This window comes from Danio rerio, chromosome 25, assembly GCF_049306965.1.
Source record: "Danio rerio strain Tuebingen ecotype United States chromosome 25, GRCz12tu, whole genome shotgun sequence".
In the NCBI taxonomy this organism is placed as follows: domain Eukaryota; kingdom Metazoa; phylum Chordata; class Actinopteri; order Cypriniformes; family Danionidae; genus Danio; species Danio rerio.
This window is the reverse complement of record NC_133200.1, coordinates 11,427,189-11,442,666: the sequence shown is the minus strand read 5'-3', so window position 1 is coordinate 11,442,666 and position 15,478 is coordinate 11,427,189. Positions and strand designations below refer to the sequence as shown.

Sequence of the window (15,478 nt, the reverse complement as noted above, 5' to 3'; positions counted from 1 at the left end):
TATATATATATATATATATATATATATATATATATATATATTTAATACATTATAATGGACCAATGCACTTTGGTTCACTCTATGAAGCAGGAAGCACACCAGAAGCGCCTCTCGGCGCCGCGCAGCGCCATGGATTTTAGAATTCTAAACAGGTTTCTATACACACACCGGCGCCGCCCAGCCACGATTCAGGACACAGGTGCCATCTGATTAGTTTCATGTTAAATATCATGAGAATGTGCCGTTAGGTGTGTGATAGTTTGAACTGTAATGTCCGCGCCGTGTCGCGGCGCTTCTGGTGTGCAACCTGCTTGACTGCCTGTTAAAGCGTGAAGTCATGTAGGATTTCACTTGTTGCATTAGTCTGAGTCACGTCTGTGTGGATTGTCAAGACATTCCCTCATCAAGTCGATAAACTCGATCTCAACATGTATGAACGACGTAAAAGCCTGCCATGTGAAAAACTGCGCCGATCTTTTGGTTTGAACCTATGGTTTGAACACGAGTTGAGGTGAGGGCCTGTAGCAGTGAAATGAAAGTACCCGCCCCCATGACATCATTTAGCGGACCTAGTTGAAAACCAGACAAATCAGGCAGCATAATACAGAGAGTGGAGCAAAGCGCATCAAAGGATCGGTATTTAAAAGGGGAAAAAAGAAAAATAGATTAACTGTATTAATTTATATTAGACACACATCTGGTACTTGTATTTGCTCCTGCTATACGTCCACAACTTCACGCATTGGGTTAAATTAGGCTTTACAGTTTCCATGTTCAGTCCTTTTCTTCCACTGTATCTTTTTAATTTAAAGGCAGCAGCATTACAACCTGACATTCAGAAGAAGACAAAGTCAAAGCCGAGCTGACAGCCAATCTTTCCTAGGCTCAGCAAAACTTGCAAACAATACCTCTGTATTCCTGCAACTGCAATATTTACTCAAATATTTCTTGTTCAAATCTTCAGCAACGCTATTTAACTCGTAAATTTGTTTTACATTTATTTACACCTTGACCGATTTTTGTATGACATGGCCATTAAAAATACAATGTTCCTTAACCAGATGATTTTTCAAGTTACTTTTAAAGAGAGTTTTACTTCAGTCATGTTGTAATGTTTTGAGAAGACTAGTAACACAATAAAAAAAAAAAAAAATCTGAATCGTGAATCGGTCAAACTTTATAAAAAAAAAAACTAGATTTTTTTTTATTGCCAAATTGCCCAGCCCTACATCACAGATACTACCTCTATATGTTTTAGTTTATAAATGTGACTAAAAAAGTTTGCAGTACACAACATACTTTGTAGAAATTTTGTGAATTAAACTGCACTATCCAAAATACATAATGCTAATCAAAAGAATAAGAGTTGGTCCTTTATAGAACAAACATGATTGATTGTATTTTATTTGACTTTTTTGCAATTATTAGGAAAAATCTTTGTTATGGATGTGACAAATGTGAAATTGCCACTTTTGTGACTCTGGTAAATCAAATATAATTGTTTAAAAAATTTGACAGAGACGTTTATTTTCGCTCTACTGTAAAATACAAGCCCACACAAAAAAACTTGAAAAGGGTTTCGCTATTTTGGTGAAAACTTTTTTTTTTTTCATAGCAAGATTGACATTTGCATGGAATTGCTCCAAAGCTGATGACTAACCTTTGATTGTTTGAGTTAAAGGAGACACATTTGACTGTTCTTTCAAAGGCATTTACTCGAGTATAATGTCCTTTTTGTCTGTTCTCTTTTTCAGGTGTGTGTTGAGTGTATTTGCTGTGGCAGAGGACATTCCTGCTGCATGTGTCCTTTACTCAAAGGTCTGTCCAGTTTCTACCGCCTGTGGTGCCTGTAATGGGCCAGAAGTCCCAAAGAGCACAAGCATTATTTTATTTTTAATCAGAGTTTTTACTCTGCTACGCTCAGGTAAAGCCTATGGGGTAGTTATTAGAATACTCAAATGCATGAGCACAACTCTGTTTCACTCTTACTTCCTGCATCTGAAAGCCACCCACTCGCATTTCTGCATTCTTCAGCAGCACCATGTTTTGGAAGTTTGATCTGCACTCGACGTCCCACATCGACACGCTTCTGGAGAAGGATGACGTTACTCTGACCGAGGTGATGGACGAGGAGGACGTCCTGCAAGAGTGCAAGGCTCAGAACCACAAGCTCGTGGACTTCCTGGTGAGGCCGCAGTGCATGGAGGATCTGGTGGTCTACATCACCCAGGAGCCGAACGATGACGTGGAGGAGAAGATCAAATATAAGTTAGTATCTGGACTGTTCGTTGTAAGGCTGCGTAAATTCGAACATTGCGGCGCTTTTTTTATTCTGCGACATGAATACAATTTCACCAGATGACTTAATATCTCTATTCAAAAAGAATTTATTATGAAAGGTTGATTATGCAGTGGGAGTGCATCTGCATAAAATCTAATAAGCAAACTATGAATCCAATAAAGAAAAAGATACAGTTGAAATAAACTGTTTTATCGTTCTCCAAGTCTATCAGTATTCAGGTACAGTAATTGAAAATAAGATTACTCGTTATTAACGTTAAAAATGATAGAATTTTTTAATCTTTATACAATCACAGGCTTCAAAAACACATGCAACTGTTAAATTATAGTACAAGCTCAACATTGCATATCCTGCAGTGTGACCATTGCGATATCGATGCTGAAAGGATATATTGTGCAGCCCTAGTTTGTTGTCTAATTTGAAGCATGTGAGATTTATTAATTGTTGTTTTGGATTGTTGTGTTAAAGGTATCCCAACATATCCTGTGAACTCCTGACCTCAGACGTTGGCCAGATCAACGATAGGCTGGGTGAAGATGAAAGTTTACTGATGAAACTCTACAGCTTCTTACAGAACGAGCCTCCGCTCAACCCACTGCTGGCCAGTTTCTTCAGCAAAGTCTTGAGCATACTTATTGGGAGAAAACCAGAGCAGGTGCGTGCCCAGACAGGTTATGCCAGTCCCTCCAGAATTTTGTGACCAAAAAAAATTTTTTTGTGACTAAAATGACTCTGATTTTTCCAAAAAAAAAAAATGCCTTTAATAATAAATTTATTATAGTTTTGCTGTGAAAATATACACAAATTTGCACATCTAAATTAATCCTTTTTTTTTTTGACCTTCAAGAACCATTGATCTCTTTTATATATAACGGAAACACTGAGCGAACTAAAGCCTGCTCTATCATATTGGAAAATTAAACCAATTGTTTGAAAATAAATGCTAAGTAGTCTATTTTTTTGGCAGCAATTTATTTATTTTTTATAACCCTTTTTTTTTTTCATTGAGAAAAAAACCTACATACATACAGTACCGCTCAAATCCTGACAAGAAAAAAATTGACCATATATCAGTTCTGTTGGAAGTACTCTATCACAGTGAGATTAGCTTACTACAAAAAGGTACTCAAAACTCTACCTCTCAAACCACCACTCTTAACATTGATAAAAATGTTTATGTTCATAATAAAATAAAATAAAAGGCATATTATACATGAGTAACATTTACAATCATAATTTGGAACTGGCTAAGCCAAAAATGAAAAATTGAAGCAAGGTGTACACGGACAATGAGAGCAAAAGAGAAAGTATAAAATTATTATAAGATAATTACAAAATAAATAAATAACAAAGTTTTTACTTTTTTTTTTTTACCGCTATTTGAACACATTAATGGAAATGATGCAGAGCTTGCACTCTTATGCGTTTACATGCTTATTAGTTGAAATGTGAGAGTGGAGGCTACACCTATGATGAAAGCTGGATATATACAATATATAGAAGTTTAGCAATTGACAACTCATGTGGGCTAGTACAAACAGGCTTTGAATGTGTGTGCCGATAATTTCATAATGCACATTGCAGAAGTGTGTATTGACAACCTGATGGTTTGGCACATTAAATGAATATTTACAATATTTACAATAATATACAGTTATGCAGATGGTGCTTTTTGGCATCATTTGAACGAAGCCATGACTGCACAAAAATTGTAAGAAGTCTGCAGCAGTTAAAAACAATTTGCAAGCTCCACAAAGTTTGCAAAATTAGCCTAATTTTGAGTTTATAATCAGCATTTACAGAATCCTGGAGGGCCTAATATGTACACTCTTTTTACTTTGTATTAACATGAATGTCTTGCGAGCACAACCATGTGTTTGGTCAGTATATTTAAATTATTATTAGATGTTTTGTACCTATTTAAATGCATTTGACCAAAGCAATCTGGTCTAATGCAGTTTTGAGCACCTCTGGATGTGGTTTCTCTCTCCATTAAGCTTTGTCCACTAGGCATGGGCCGCTGTAAGAATTTGTCAGTATGATAACCTTGTATAAAAATGTACTGTTTCACAGTATTGTGATTATACTGCTCTAAAATATATTCTTTTTAAATGTCTGGCCAAAAAACAAAAGCTTTTTTCCCCTTTGTTTGAACACATATTTTATATCTTGTTTTATATACAAGGATACCTTGAAATGGTTATCCCATGTCTATTGTCCACTTGTAATAAGGTTTATGAAAAATCTTAGTGTCTGGTATAAACAAGCCCATAACTGCATCAAGTTGAGCTAAATCTGATGTTTGCTGCTAGATCGTGGAGTTCCTCAGGAAGAGGGAAGACTTTGTGGATCTGATGATCAAACACATAGGGACCTCGGCTATTATGGACCTCCTGCTCAGGATGCTCACCTGCATTGAGCCACAGCAGCTTAGACAAGATGTATTAAATGTGAGTTCTTCTACCCCTAATAAGTATTTGTAAGCTTGCTGTAAAGGTGTGTCGGTCTTGTTGTGGTACAGGGGTTTGGTGTTTTTGTTTTGTAAATATTGACGTGTTTCATTTGAATGAAATCTCTGATTATTTATGTAATCCACTAACTGTCATTGTAACAGCATCTCACAGTGTCCTCTTCATTTGTTCTTCTGCAGTGGCTAAATGAAGAGAAAGTTATACAGCGGCTGGTTGATATGGTACAGCCATCACAAGATGAGGATGTAAGTTCATTCAAACAATCAATCACTTTTTGTTTGTATATTTTATGGAGCATCTATGTTGTGGGGTGTTTTTAATTATAAATTAAAAAATAAAATGTTATTGGAAGTGTTTCTATCTATAAGAAAAAAAATCTAGTTATGAATAATCTAATATTAATTGATAAATGTATAGAAAAGATGTTATTATGTAGTTATTTATATTTATGAATAAAACCTTAAGGCATTTGATGAATATTAAAAAAAAAACAATGCTTATGTAATAATAATTGCCAGAATGTGGTAATTTTAGAACATGACCAAAGCGTGTGTGTGATTTGTTATCTCTGCTTCAGTTCAAATATAAATTAAAGCTGAGAAATAATATTTTTCCCACGATGATGCCTCTTGTACATCATCTTATTGTCTTTTTGGGAGAAGCCCGTGTCGTTTTCCATCAATAAAAGTAACATTAAGTCAGAATTTGCCAAGGGTATGAATGATTTTGGCTGTGACTGTAATCTTGTGAATACATTCTTTATTTTTAAAAGTTTTTTTTTTTTTTTTTAAATACAAATAGTACCAAGTATTAATTATAATAGTTTCTGTAATATTAATCGTTGTATTCCTATTGTTGCACGGCTGACCGTCCCCTATTGTTCTATCCTGGTAAGCTGTCCCTGCTCGCTAGCCGTGTAACAATAATTGCTTGTTCCCTTCACGTAGAGACACTCAAACGCGTCCCAGTCGCTATGTGAGATCATTCGGCTGAGCAGAGATCAAATGTTCCAGGTCCAGGGCAGCTCGGAGCCTGATCCCCTGCTGGCCACTCTAGAGAAGTGAGTTGCTCAGTTTCTATAACAGTCTTTCTAGTGACTTCACAAACTGGCATTTTTGGAGGGATTAAGGTTGAGCTCTAGTTTCAGGCTAATGCTTAAGTTCTGAATTGACCGTTTGTCTTCCTATTCAGGCAAGAGACAGTAGAGCAGTTGCTGTCAAACATCTTTGACAAAGAGAAGAACGAGTCTGCCATAGTCAGTGTAATTCAGATTCTTCTAACCCTCTTTGAAACACGGAGACCAGCGTAAGTGCAGTCTTTTTTTTCCTTCTCTCTCCCCCCAGGTTTCTTGGGTCTGTGTTCATGTCATAATCTTCAGTTTTCTCTTTCAGATTTGAAGGCCATCTGGAAATTTGCCCCCCTGGAATGAACCATCCGTCGTTCTCCGTCAATCAGAGCATTCTAGATGCCGTCAGACCCAGACTTAAAGATTTTCACCAGCTTTTGCTCGAACCCCCAAAGGTGAGCGGGAAAACACTGCGAAATGTGTTCGGGCGAAACTTTAGCACATTATATCAGCTGACCTCACTTAGAACGTAATCTCCGAATTCCTAATTACATTAAGCTCTGCACAACGAGACTTTGTGCCTGTGCTAATATAACCTGGCAGAGTCTTGGACCCTTTCAAAGAACAGCTTGTCTTGCGTGCATAGCTTAAATACATTTAAAGATGTATTTATGTACTCAGAAAACCCTTTAAATTTATTTAAAGGGATAGTTCGCTTAAAATGAATATTGTCATAGTTTACTCATCCTTTACCTGTTTCTTATTTCTGTTAAACACAAAAGAAACTTTGAAAAATGCTGAAAACCTGCAACTATTGACTTCCATTGTTTGTTTTTTTTTCTACTATGGAAGAGGTTACAGGTTTTCAGCTTTCTTTAAAATAGTTGTATTTTTAAAACAGGTGTATGCCAATTAGATTGCGCCATGCAAATACCCTTGAACAGGTTATAGCTGAACATGTTTAAGACACACTAGAACAGTAATGGGATTGCCTGTTGATGAGATATTTGCATTATTTTGTACTTAATATATCTGTTATTGTTACATTTTTATTAGTACGAGACATGATCAATGTGTTGACTGCAATTATTTTGCACTAAAATTAGGCCACATGCAAATGTTGTTATTAATGAAATAGGCTGTGTTTACAGTGCATTCGTTTTCTACTAAAAGTGATCATTGGTAATGATGTATTGTTTTTGTAACATGGTATGAACTGTCAAAGAGCATGTGTATATGTATTTCCTGTAAATACATAGCAAATTTTGGCATGTTGCAAAACATTTGCGTCTCGTGTTTTTTTGATGACGTCACCAGTGACTAGTCGACGTCAATTCGACTTTAATAACATAAGTCGACTTTCAAAAATCTGAAGTTGTTCAACCCCTTCTATACATTAAAGCTATATGATGTTGAAATAATCTCATACATTTATTTTTCCTCAATAAATATTGCGATATGAAAAAATTTAATAAAATGGCTTGAATAGTTCTATTTGACAGTTTTCTAGAGAGTCTAACAGCATTCATGTACTGAAATGGAATAATCGCAATGCAAAAAACGCTTTTTTTTTCTTCTTCTTCTCGGATCTCATTTTAGTCCAGATATCTAAAAATCAAAAGGTAAAAATATTTATTTGTTTTAATTTTTAGAGAAATTTGACAAAATTAAGACTCTTCCTTAACAAGCAATATTATCGGCCAATTGGCTATGTAAAGTAATCGTATTTTTGTAGATGTAGATATTTAGACTGGAAATAAGACTGAAACTATAAGTAAGATTTATTTTATTTATTTTTTGCATAAATTCTATAAATAATTAAATGCAATTAATCTTTGTTACACCTCCAAACATCATCATTTTTTTCTGCCCAAATGGTTTCACCCAGGGGTGCCCAAACTTTTATTTATAAAGGGCCAAAAACCAAAATATTTCACTAAATATTTAACTAGAAACCATAGCTTTGTGTTAAATAATACAGTGTACATTTAAGTTTTATATTAAACTTATTACAGTAAAATCAATCACATTTAGAACAGAATAGAGTTACACTAGTCAAGCAGCACCTGATTTTACCTTGATTTGCTCGTAGATGTCTTCTGCATTGCCCGCTATCTGTTGAGTGACAGCTGTATATACATTTTTACAAAGTATCTATCTACGTATTTGCAATTAACATTTAAATGAAACCTTTGAATTCAGTTGGCTTTTTTTGTAGCTTAACAATAAAACAAACAAAGATATTTTAAATGACAATGATAATCTTTATTAAAATCATTCGCCTCAACCCTGCCCATCATTCTTACTCTCTTCTCAAATGGGATGGTGGCCAAATCAAAGGTTACAATGGACCAACTAAGGCTCTAGTTTAAGCATTATAAGAGAGGTTAAACCAGATATGCCCAGTCACAGGCCTTAAAAACGCATGCAAACGATAAACTTCCACTTTATTATTGTTAAAGTTAGCAGTGACTCTACATATCACGTGTTGTGTTCTGGTCAACTATGATTCCGACTCAACATTGCATATCTTGCAGTGTGACTATTATGGATGCGCACTTTGCGATATCGATATTGAAACTGTAATATATTGTGCTGCTCTACTATACATCTACTTTGTAATAGCCAGTGCAGCTAGTATGCCAATAAACATAAACACCACAATATTATAAAGTGTAGATTTTAATGTTCAGCTTTTTTATGTTTCCTCAAGGTCAAATGAACTTTGCTGTTTTATGTATCTTTTTTTTTTTTTTAATCAGAAAACTGTCTTGAACACCACATGGGGAGTGTTGGATCCACCAGTGGGAAATACTCGTCTTAATGTGGTGCGACTAGTGACCAGCCTTCTACAGACCAACACGCATATCATCAACCAGGAGCTCATCGCCCTCAACACATTGGGAGTCATACTAGTGAGTGTTTTGAGAGTTCTGTGTAATGTTTGCAGTGTGGAAAAACTAGTGGTTAGCCATGGTTTTTCAAAAACACAATAAAAAATGAAAACAGCAATTAAGTAAGCATCTAATTATTTTGTTGCCTATATTTTCGTGCACATCACATACTTGACTTTTTTTTTAATCTACAGGACATGTACTTTAAATACTTATGGAATAATTTCCTGCACACACAAGTAGAAATCTGTACAGCGATGGTCTTAGCGATGCCTTCAACCCAAAGTGAATCTCCCGAAATCAACAGAGAAAACGACCAAGAGCCCATACGAGAAAACATCCTTATCAAACATGTGAGTTCATCATCTGTTCCCGCTGTTTGAAACCCAAAGCTGTTAGCATCGCACATTAAACTTTAATGCAATCTTCTCTGTTCTGACCCGCAGCTCTTTCAGAAGTGCCAGTTAATACAAAGAATTCTTGATGCCTGGGGATCAAACGACAAGGAGCAGTGAGTAACTCTTAAATCTGATTGGTCGGTTATGTTTAATTTAAAAGGAACCATCCTATTTTGTACACCTGGTCTTGTATGATGAAGTCTTTAATGAATCCTTCATATTTATTTGTTTTTCTCCAATCAGGACTGAGGGTGGGCGACGGAGAGGTTACATGGGTCACCTGACCAGAATAGCAAATTCTATAGTGCACAACAGTGACAAGGGCCCCAATGGGTCACAAATTCAGCAGCTCATCTCAGGTCTGTCTATTGGTGCGTTCACACCAGATGTGGAGTGTTTTACATGTTAAAGGGCACCTATGATGAAAATCTACTTTTGGAAGCTGTTTGGACAGAACTGTGTGTAGGTATAGTGTGTCCACTGTCGTACTGGGATGATATAAAGACAATAAGTCCTTTTTTTTTTATTCTGATGTTAAAATAAAATCCAAATGAATATTTGTTGATGGACTGTGCGTGACGAAGGATTTGGGGTGAGAAGGGTGCGTGATATAATTGAGGACTGGGAGGGAGACGTGCGATTTTTCGGGAGATTATCACTCGTTTGCGGGCATTATGAATACCGCAAATGCAGAGACTCCCGGAACTTCAGGGAGATTAAGGATGACTGAATATCACGTTTAACAACTGTAGTGAGACGCGATCCAGCAGTACAACCTTGATAAAAGACGTGCACTGCTCTCTGTCTCTGGAGCTCTGAGGAGCATGCGCGTGCGTGCGTGCGTGCGTGTGTGTGTGTGTGTGTGTGTGTGTGTGTGTGTGTGTGTGGGGAGCACCACTTGTGTCTTTTTGTGTGTGGGGTCACGTGATGTGCGTTTTCAGCGGACAGAGTGCTGTTCAGAAATGCTAGGTAAAACATGGTGTGGATGTGGATCCTTTTTGTTCTAAATTGCCATTTTAGCACTAAGACGTACTAGTGTAAACGAGGCCTGAGTGTGTATTTTTTCGCGAGTGGGGGGTGGGGCGGAGCATCGGCAATGCCGGCTCAGCATAGTGTTGTCTATTAGCCATCGGTGATGGACGATGGCATCGTCTATTGGCCCAACCCTAGCTGAAAGCTTCATCATCCACTGACCATTTCTAGAGGAGTTAATGAACTGACAGAGCTGGGTACACTTCTGAAAAGATCTAATGGACTTAAGACATTGCACCGAATTAATCTACACTGTTTTCAGCCTTCCTATAGCCCATAAAGCACAGCTAATAAAATCCATGTTAGCCATTTAGCAATAAAACTAGTCACCGGGCAGACTGGACCCCCGTCCACGACGTGAATCGACGTCTATTGTGAAGTAAATTTTTCATGCAAATTTGACACGTGAATGAAAGGAGTAAACTTGATTTTTACTCGAGAATACTGAGATTTATTTGCACATGCCACTTCTGGTGTGAACACAGCATAACTGCATTAACGTTTGTTTCATGATTTTTATTTATTTATTTTATTTATTTATTTTCATTAATTCAAGGACCGTTTTCACTTCTGTTTTCTGACTTGCAGAGCTTCCAGAGGAGGACAGGGAACGATGGGAAGCCTTTACTTCAGGACAGCTAGCAGATACAAACAAGAAAAACACTGTAGATTTAGTAAGTGGTTTGTTCTGTAATGGCTCCATTTGTTTTAGGATGCTTAAATCTCATAATGTTAAAAATCTGTATGCTAGTTTTGCTTTTTGGGTTTGTTTACACCCAAATAAAATAATTAACATTTATATATTAGGATATTTTGGACTTCATTGATTGGAAACTTTGCATCGAGTAAATTTAAAAGCAATTTCAGTGTTGAAAGATGATGAATTGGCACTTTTGTTAATGCTGCAGTAAAGTCAATGGATAAAGAGATATGTTTATCTACAAACTATCCAAATTTTGTTGATTTATAATATTACTTTTGCTCATACCTAGATCCAAAATTCCCCAAAACTTTTACTAGATACAAGAAAACATTTTTTGTACTTGTATTTCTTCAGAAATTATGGTTAAGTTTGCATACCAAAAAAAAAAACACACTTCTGTCTCAAATGATTCTTCTCAAGTAAATGTAACTTCTGAAAGTTATCATTGCTTTTTCTCTAATCTCTCAGGTCAACACACACCACATACACTCATCTAGCGACGATGAAGTCGATTTCAAAGACAGTGGGTTTCATCAGGACTCCTCTTTACAGCAAGTAAGTCTGTGCCTGGATGAGCTCACAGGCTGCTTTTAATTGTAACATCAGAGCTAATGACAAGAAACGTCCAGTAAAGCTAATTTAAATCTTTATTGCATGTATAAATAGCTTTTCGACGCTTATCAGCTGATTTGACATGAAGCTTCTTTGTAGTGTCAAGACTATATCATTATCATTGGTCCTGGGTTTGCCAGGCCTTTTCTGATTATCAGATGCAACAAATGACGTCCAATTTTATTGAGCAGTTTGGCTTCAATGACGAAGAGTTTGCCGATCAGGACGATGTCGGGGAGTAAGTACCCATCGTGCATGACGCTTTTCAGATTTACCGCCATTTTTTTGTTGTTGCTGGGAACCAATCAATTTGGGAGGGGGTTAGCATTAGTACTGGGGCTTATGTTGGGGTTTTTTGTGTGTGTATGTGTGTTAAATCATGGATCATACGGTTGAAATTAAATCTGATCACTTAAATGTTTTCGTTTCTGATTATCTGAGTTGGTGTACTTGGTGACTGTTTAAATTGGCTCTTCTTTTCTTTCTTTAAGGTGATGGATTTTGTTACATTTAAGCTGTTGTTTTCCTCTAGATACTAGAAAACTAACGTCTGTTCTTGTTAACTTTGCAGTATTCCCTTTGATAGAATATCAGACATCAATTTTTCCTTGAATACAAATGAAAGTGTAAGTATGCAATTTATTTATTTATTTATTTTTGAACAAATGAGCTGATTTGATTAGAAAGCTCATGACGTGTCTTCATAGTTTGCTCCTGCTGTGCCCACAGGCAAACGTGGCGCTCTTTGAGGCTTGCTGTAAGGAAAAGATCCAGCAGTTTGAAGATGCCGGCTCAGATGAGGAGGATATTTGGGATGAGAAAGATGTCACTTTCGCCCCCGAAGCTCCGCGACGTCCCAGGTATTGTATCCATTTGAATATCTTTTCAAATACAGCTTTATGTAGTCCTTTTGTTTTCATTCACCATGACTTCAAATGCAGGAGCTCGGGAAGTACAGATAGCGAGGAGAGTACAGACTCTGAGGAGGAGGACGGGAAGCGAGACCCATTCGAGTCCACAAACGCCACCTCAGATGACAGAATGGAAGTGGATTCTGGGGATGGTGAGAGGAGCTGCTTGCTGCCATGTTTGTCGCCGTTCAGTTTTTAAATTTCAAAACTTGTACTGCTCCACACATTTTGCATGACTCTTTAGGCCAGGGGTTCCCAAACTTTTCAGCCTGCGACCCCAAAAATAGCAATGCCAGTTACTCAAGACCTCCAATATCTTCTGAGGTGGTTATAAATATATAAACCTTGCACGTATACCAATAGGTCCAAGTCTATTCATAATTTAATTTTGAAGAACGCCACTCGGAGACCATCCTCCATGTTCAGTTGTGGCTTGTATTTATTTTTATTGTATGTGAGTGCGGTAAAGGTGTCAGAGTTTAACCTGATGCCATAAAATCAATGTGCTTTCTCTTAAATATGATATAATCTCACCAGAGGTCGCAAAAAATAATTGAAAGGCTGATATCTTTTTATTTTCATGTTTTTTTTAATGTTGCTATTAACTACTTTTTTCTTCTTCTGTGGGTTATGGATCAAATATGGTAATTGTAGTAGTTAAATCAAATGAGTTAGATTTTTTAAAATCACCAAGCGAAGAACATCTATTACATGCAAGACTTATAATCAGATTACTGTCTTAATCGCATTAAATGGGAGTGTTGATGTCCATCTAAAGCATAACATAAGTGTGTGAAGCGTAAAATCATACACCACACAAGAATGCCAGTCAAATGAAACGTTCACACACTCTTTGAACTGGAATCATGGTGGAATATGCTGTGAAGTTCATGGTCAAAGTTTTTAAAACCTGAAATATGCGAAGCGTTGATGCATGAGGACTGGAAATTGGCAAACACTGCTTTGGATGAAACGTTCTTATTCTCTGTTGCTTTATTTTAGGAACGGTATGGACGGCAAATTTTGATGACATCCCAATGGACACAGGCAGCTCCACGGCTCCCAGCGCACCAGTGTCTAACTCAACGGCTTCAGTGCCTGAATCTACAGGCTGGAGCTCTCCAAACGCCTCTGGAGATGGAGAAACGGGCTGGGCAGACTTCTCCAGCTTCACACCTGTCAGGTATCATTATTGCTGATATTTATAACCCATAAACTAGATTTGGGTTATGTAACGGTTTCATTTAAAATGCTCACCCTTTCTCTTCTTGTATATTAAAATTTATATTTACAATAGAATGTTTGATATACAAATAAAAGTGGTACATTTTAGATGTTAAGAATATAGTCTTCGATTGTTGTATATTATATTTTTAGATGGTTTAAAAAAATCTCACTGACAAATAGGAAATTCTACACCGTTTTGCAACCTTAGAGGGCTCCACAGACTATTAAAATAAATTTTTGTTGCACAAACGTGTGAGCAAATTAGTGACTTCCACAGGCAACATTATGCATTGTAGATACACTGTTAATAATGATACTACCGTTTAAAACTACAAGTGGCACCACCAGTGTTTTGGAGCCGTAGTATCACGATACTACCATAGTACCGGTAAAACTGTGCAACCCTACTTTGTATGTGTCATTGGAGAGGGGGAAAGCCCCGCCCATTAGTGACAATCCCTCCCTCATTATCATAGACAGCCCTGAGTGAGAAGCAGCTGTCCGCCTTTAGAGTTTTTGGGATGTTTAAAGCGACAGTCACCAAAACGACAATTAGCATCAAAGCCTAAAAGGGGCAGATTCAACAATTTGTAAAACATTATTTGTGTGGTATTTTGGACTGAAACTTCACATACACACTCTTGGGACTTGTTACAGTCAAATTTTTGATGGTCGTTAATTTTTTTTTTTTACTTTGCTCAGAACAAAATTCATTTCCATTTTAATTCGCTCAGAACAAAAAGTTCAAATTGGACACATTTAATGAACAGGAAAGACATAAAAGCTGTTATACTTGCTGTTTTGACAAATAAAATAATTTTAAGCTGAATTTAAATATAAGTAGTTTATTGGACATTATGATACAGCTTGTTTGTACCCACAATACCAAATATGTAATGCAGCTCTAAACATGTAAATGTGGAAAGTTCGTTAATTTCATTTTCATCCTTTAATTAGCCCTAAGGATCCCTTGAGGTGCAATTCCCCTGTAGCCATGGAGACCAGCATAGAGACGGTGGACCCTCTGGGAGTCAATGCGCCTATGCAGCAAGAAAGTAAGAATAGACTCTTACCATCCTCATTTCAATTTCGACACACACTCGCACAGATGTTAGAATAAACAATCTTATTGTGCAGATACAGATCAGTGGCTTCCCAATGAGACCACTCCAACTTCCCCCAGAGGGAAAACAGGGGACGCCTCTGACCCCGAAGAAGAGCCTGTCAGTGACCGCATCACAGAAACAGTCACCAACGGCTCTATGAAGGAGACGGTCAGCCTTACTGTAGACGCCAAAACTGAAACTGCTGTTTTCAAAAGGTGAGTCCCAGAGCTTTTTACTCATGCAGTGCCACACATCACTTCCTCTTCCTCCCCTTTGAGACACAAGCTTCACTTCACTCTGCATGTAGACCTGATCTTTCCCTGTCACGTTATCCTCCTGTTCCTCCTGCACCTACAGCCAGCCAGACCCCGGAACTCTCTCTTTTTTTTATTTATTTGTTTGTTTTTCCTTTTAAACGGGGGCTGTTAAGATGCAGAGCTTTGTAACATCTGTTTTGTCTGTTTGAGAACCCAAAAAAAAAGAACAAACTGTCCTTCTTGAACTGCAACTCTTACAACATGAGCTTCCTCTCTCTCTTTGGCGTGCGTGTGGCTTCAGAGTGTTGAAATCGTATCGGTATGTACAGCCAATCAGGGGGCGTGTCTTGTTTTTGTTTGGGTTTTTCTCCCCCCCTCCATGTCAGGCATTGCGTTTTGGTTTGTAACCATGTTTTGTTTGTTCGTCCGTCCGTATGTTTGTTTGTTGTTTTCTTTCAAACCGCAATGTATCCATCACCATTTGCATGTTAATCTCAGA

At 37.2% G+C, this 15,478-nt stretch overlaps 1 protein-coding gene across 46 annotated transcripts in view; it reads left to right on the top strand.

Moving 5' to 3' along the window:
- Positions 1 to 15,478, top strand: part of ppp6r3 (protein phosphatase 6, regulatory subunit 3) — a 28,287-nt gene that overhangs the window by 6,025 nt on the left and 6,784 nt on the right. For 2 of the 46 annotated variants that reach the window (XM_073941774.1, XM_073941773.1), the window contains exons 2-23: positions 1,755 to 1,924; positions 2,038 to 2,268; positions 2,771 to 2,957; positions 4,615 to 4,752; positions 4,953 to 5,018; positions 5,721 to 5,833; positions 5,965 to 6,078; positions 6,165 to 6,294; positions 8,602 to 8,754; positions 8,928 to 9,086; positions 9,180 to 9,244; positions 9,375 to 9,490; positions 10,752 to 10,837; positions 11,335 to 11,421; positions 11,670 to 11,716; positions 12,050 to 12,104; positions 12,208 to 12,338; positions 12,420 to 12,541; positions 13,392 to 13,572; positions 14,574 to 14,671; positions 14,754 to 14,937; positions 15,281 to 15,298. In XM_073941774.1, coding sequence (XP_073797875.1) covers positions 2,042 to 2,268; positions 2,771 to 2,957; positions 4,615 to 4,752; positions 4,953 to 5,018; positions 5,721 to 5,833; positions 5,965 to 6,078; positions 6,165 to 6,294; positions 8,602 to 8,754; positions 8,928 to 9,086; positions 9,180 to 9,244; positions 9,375 to 9,490; positions 10,752 to 10,837; positions 11,335 to 11,421; positions 11,670 to 11,716; positions 12,050 to 12,104; positions 12,208 to 12,338; positions 12,420 to 12,541; positions 13,392 to 13,572; positions 14,574 to 14,671; positions 14,754 to 14,937; positions 15,281 to 15,298 — 2,477 coding nt within the window. In that variant the 5' untranslated portion in view covers positions 1,755 to 1,924; positions 2,038 to 2,041. Of the gene's footprint in view, positions 1 to 1,754; positions 1,925 to 2,034; positions 2,269 to 2,770; positions 2,958 to 4,614; positions 4,753 to 4,952; positions 5,019 to 5,720; positions 5,834 to 5,964; positions 6,079 to 6,164; positions 6,295 to 8,601; positions 8,755 to 8,927; positions 9,087 to 9,179; positions 9,245 to 9,374; positions 9,503 to 10,751; positions 10,838 to 11,334; positions 11,422 to 11,618; positions 11,717 to 12,049; positions 12,105 to 12,207; positions 12,339 to 12,419; positions 12,542 to 13,391; positions 13,573 to 14,573; positions 14,672 to 14,753; positions 14,938 to 15,280; positions 15,299 to 15,478 lie in introns of all 46 variants that reach the window. The other 44 variants (XM_073941761.1, XM_073941760.1, XM_073941752.1 and 41 more) reach the window with 23 other exon arrangements.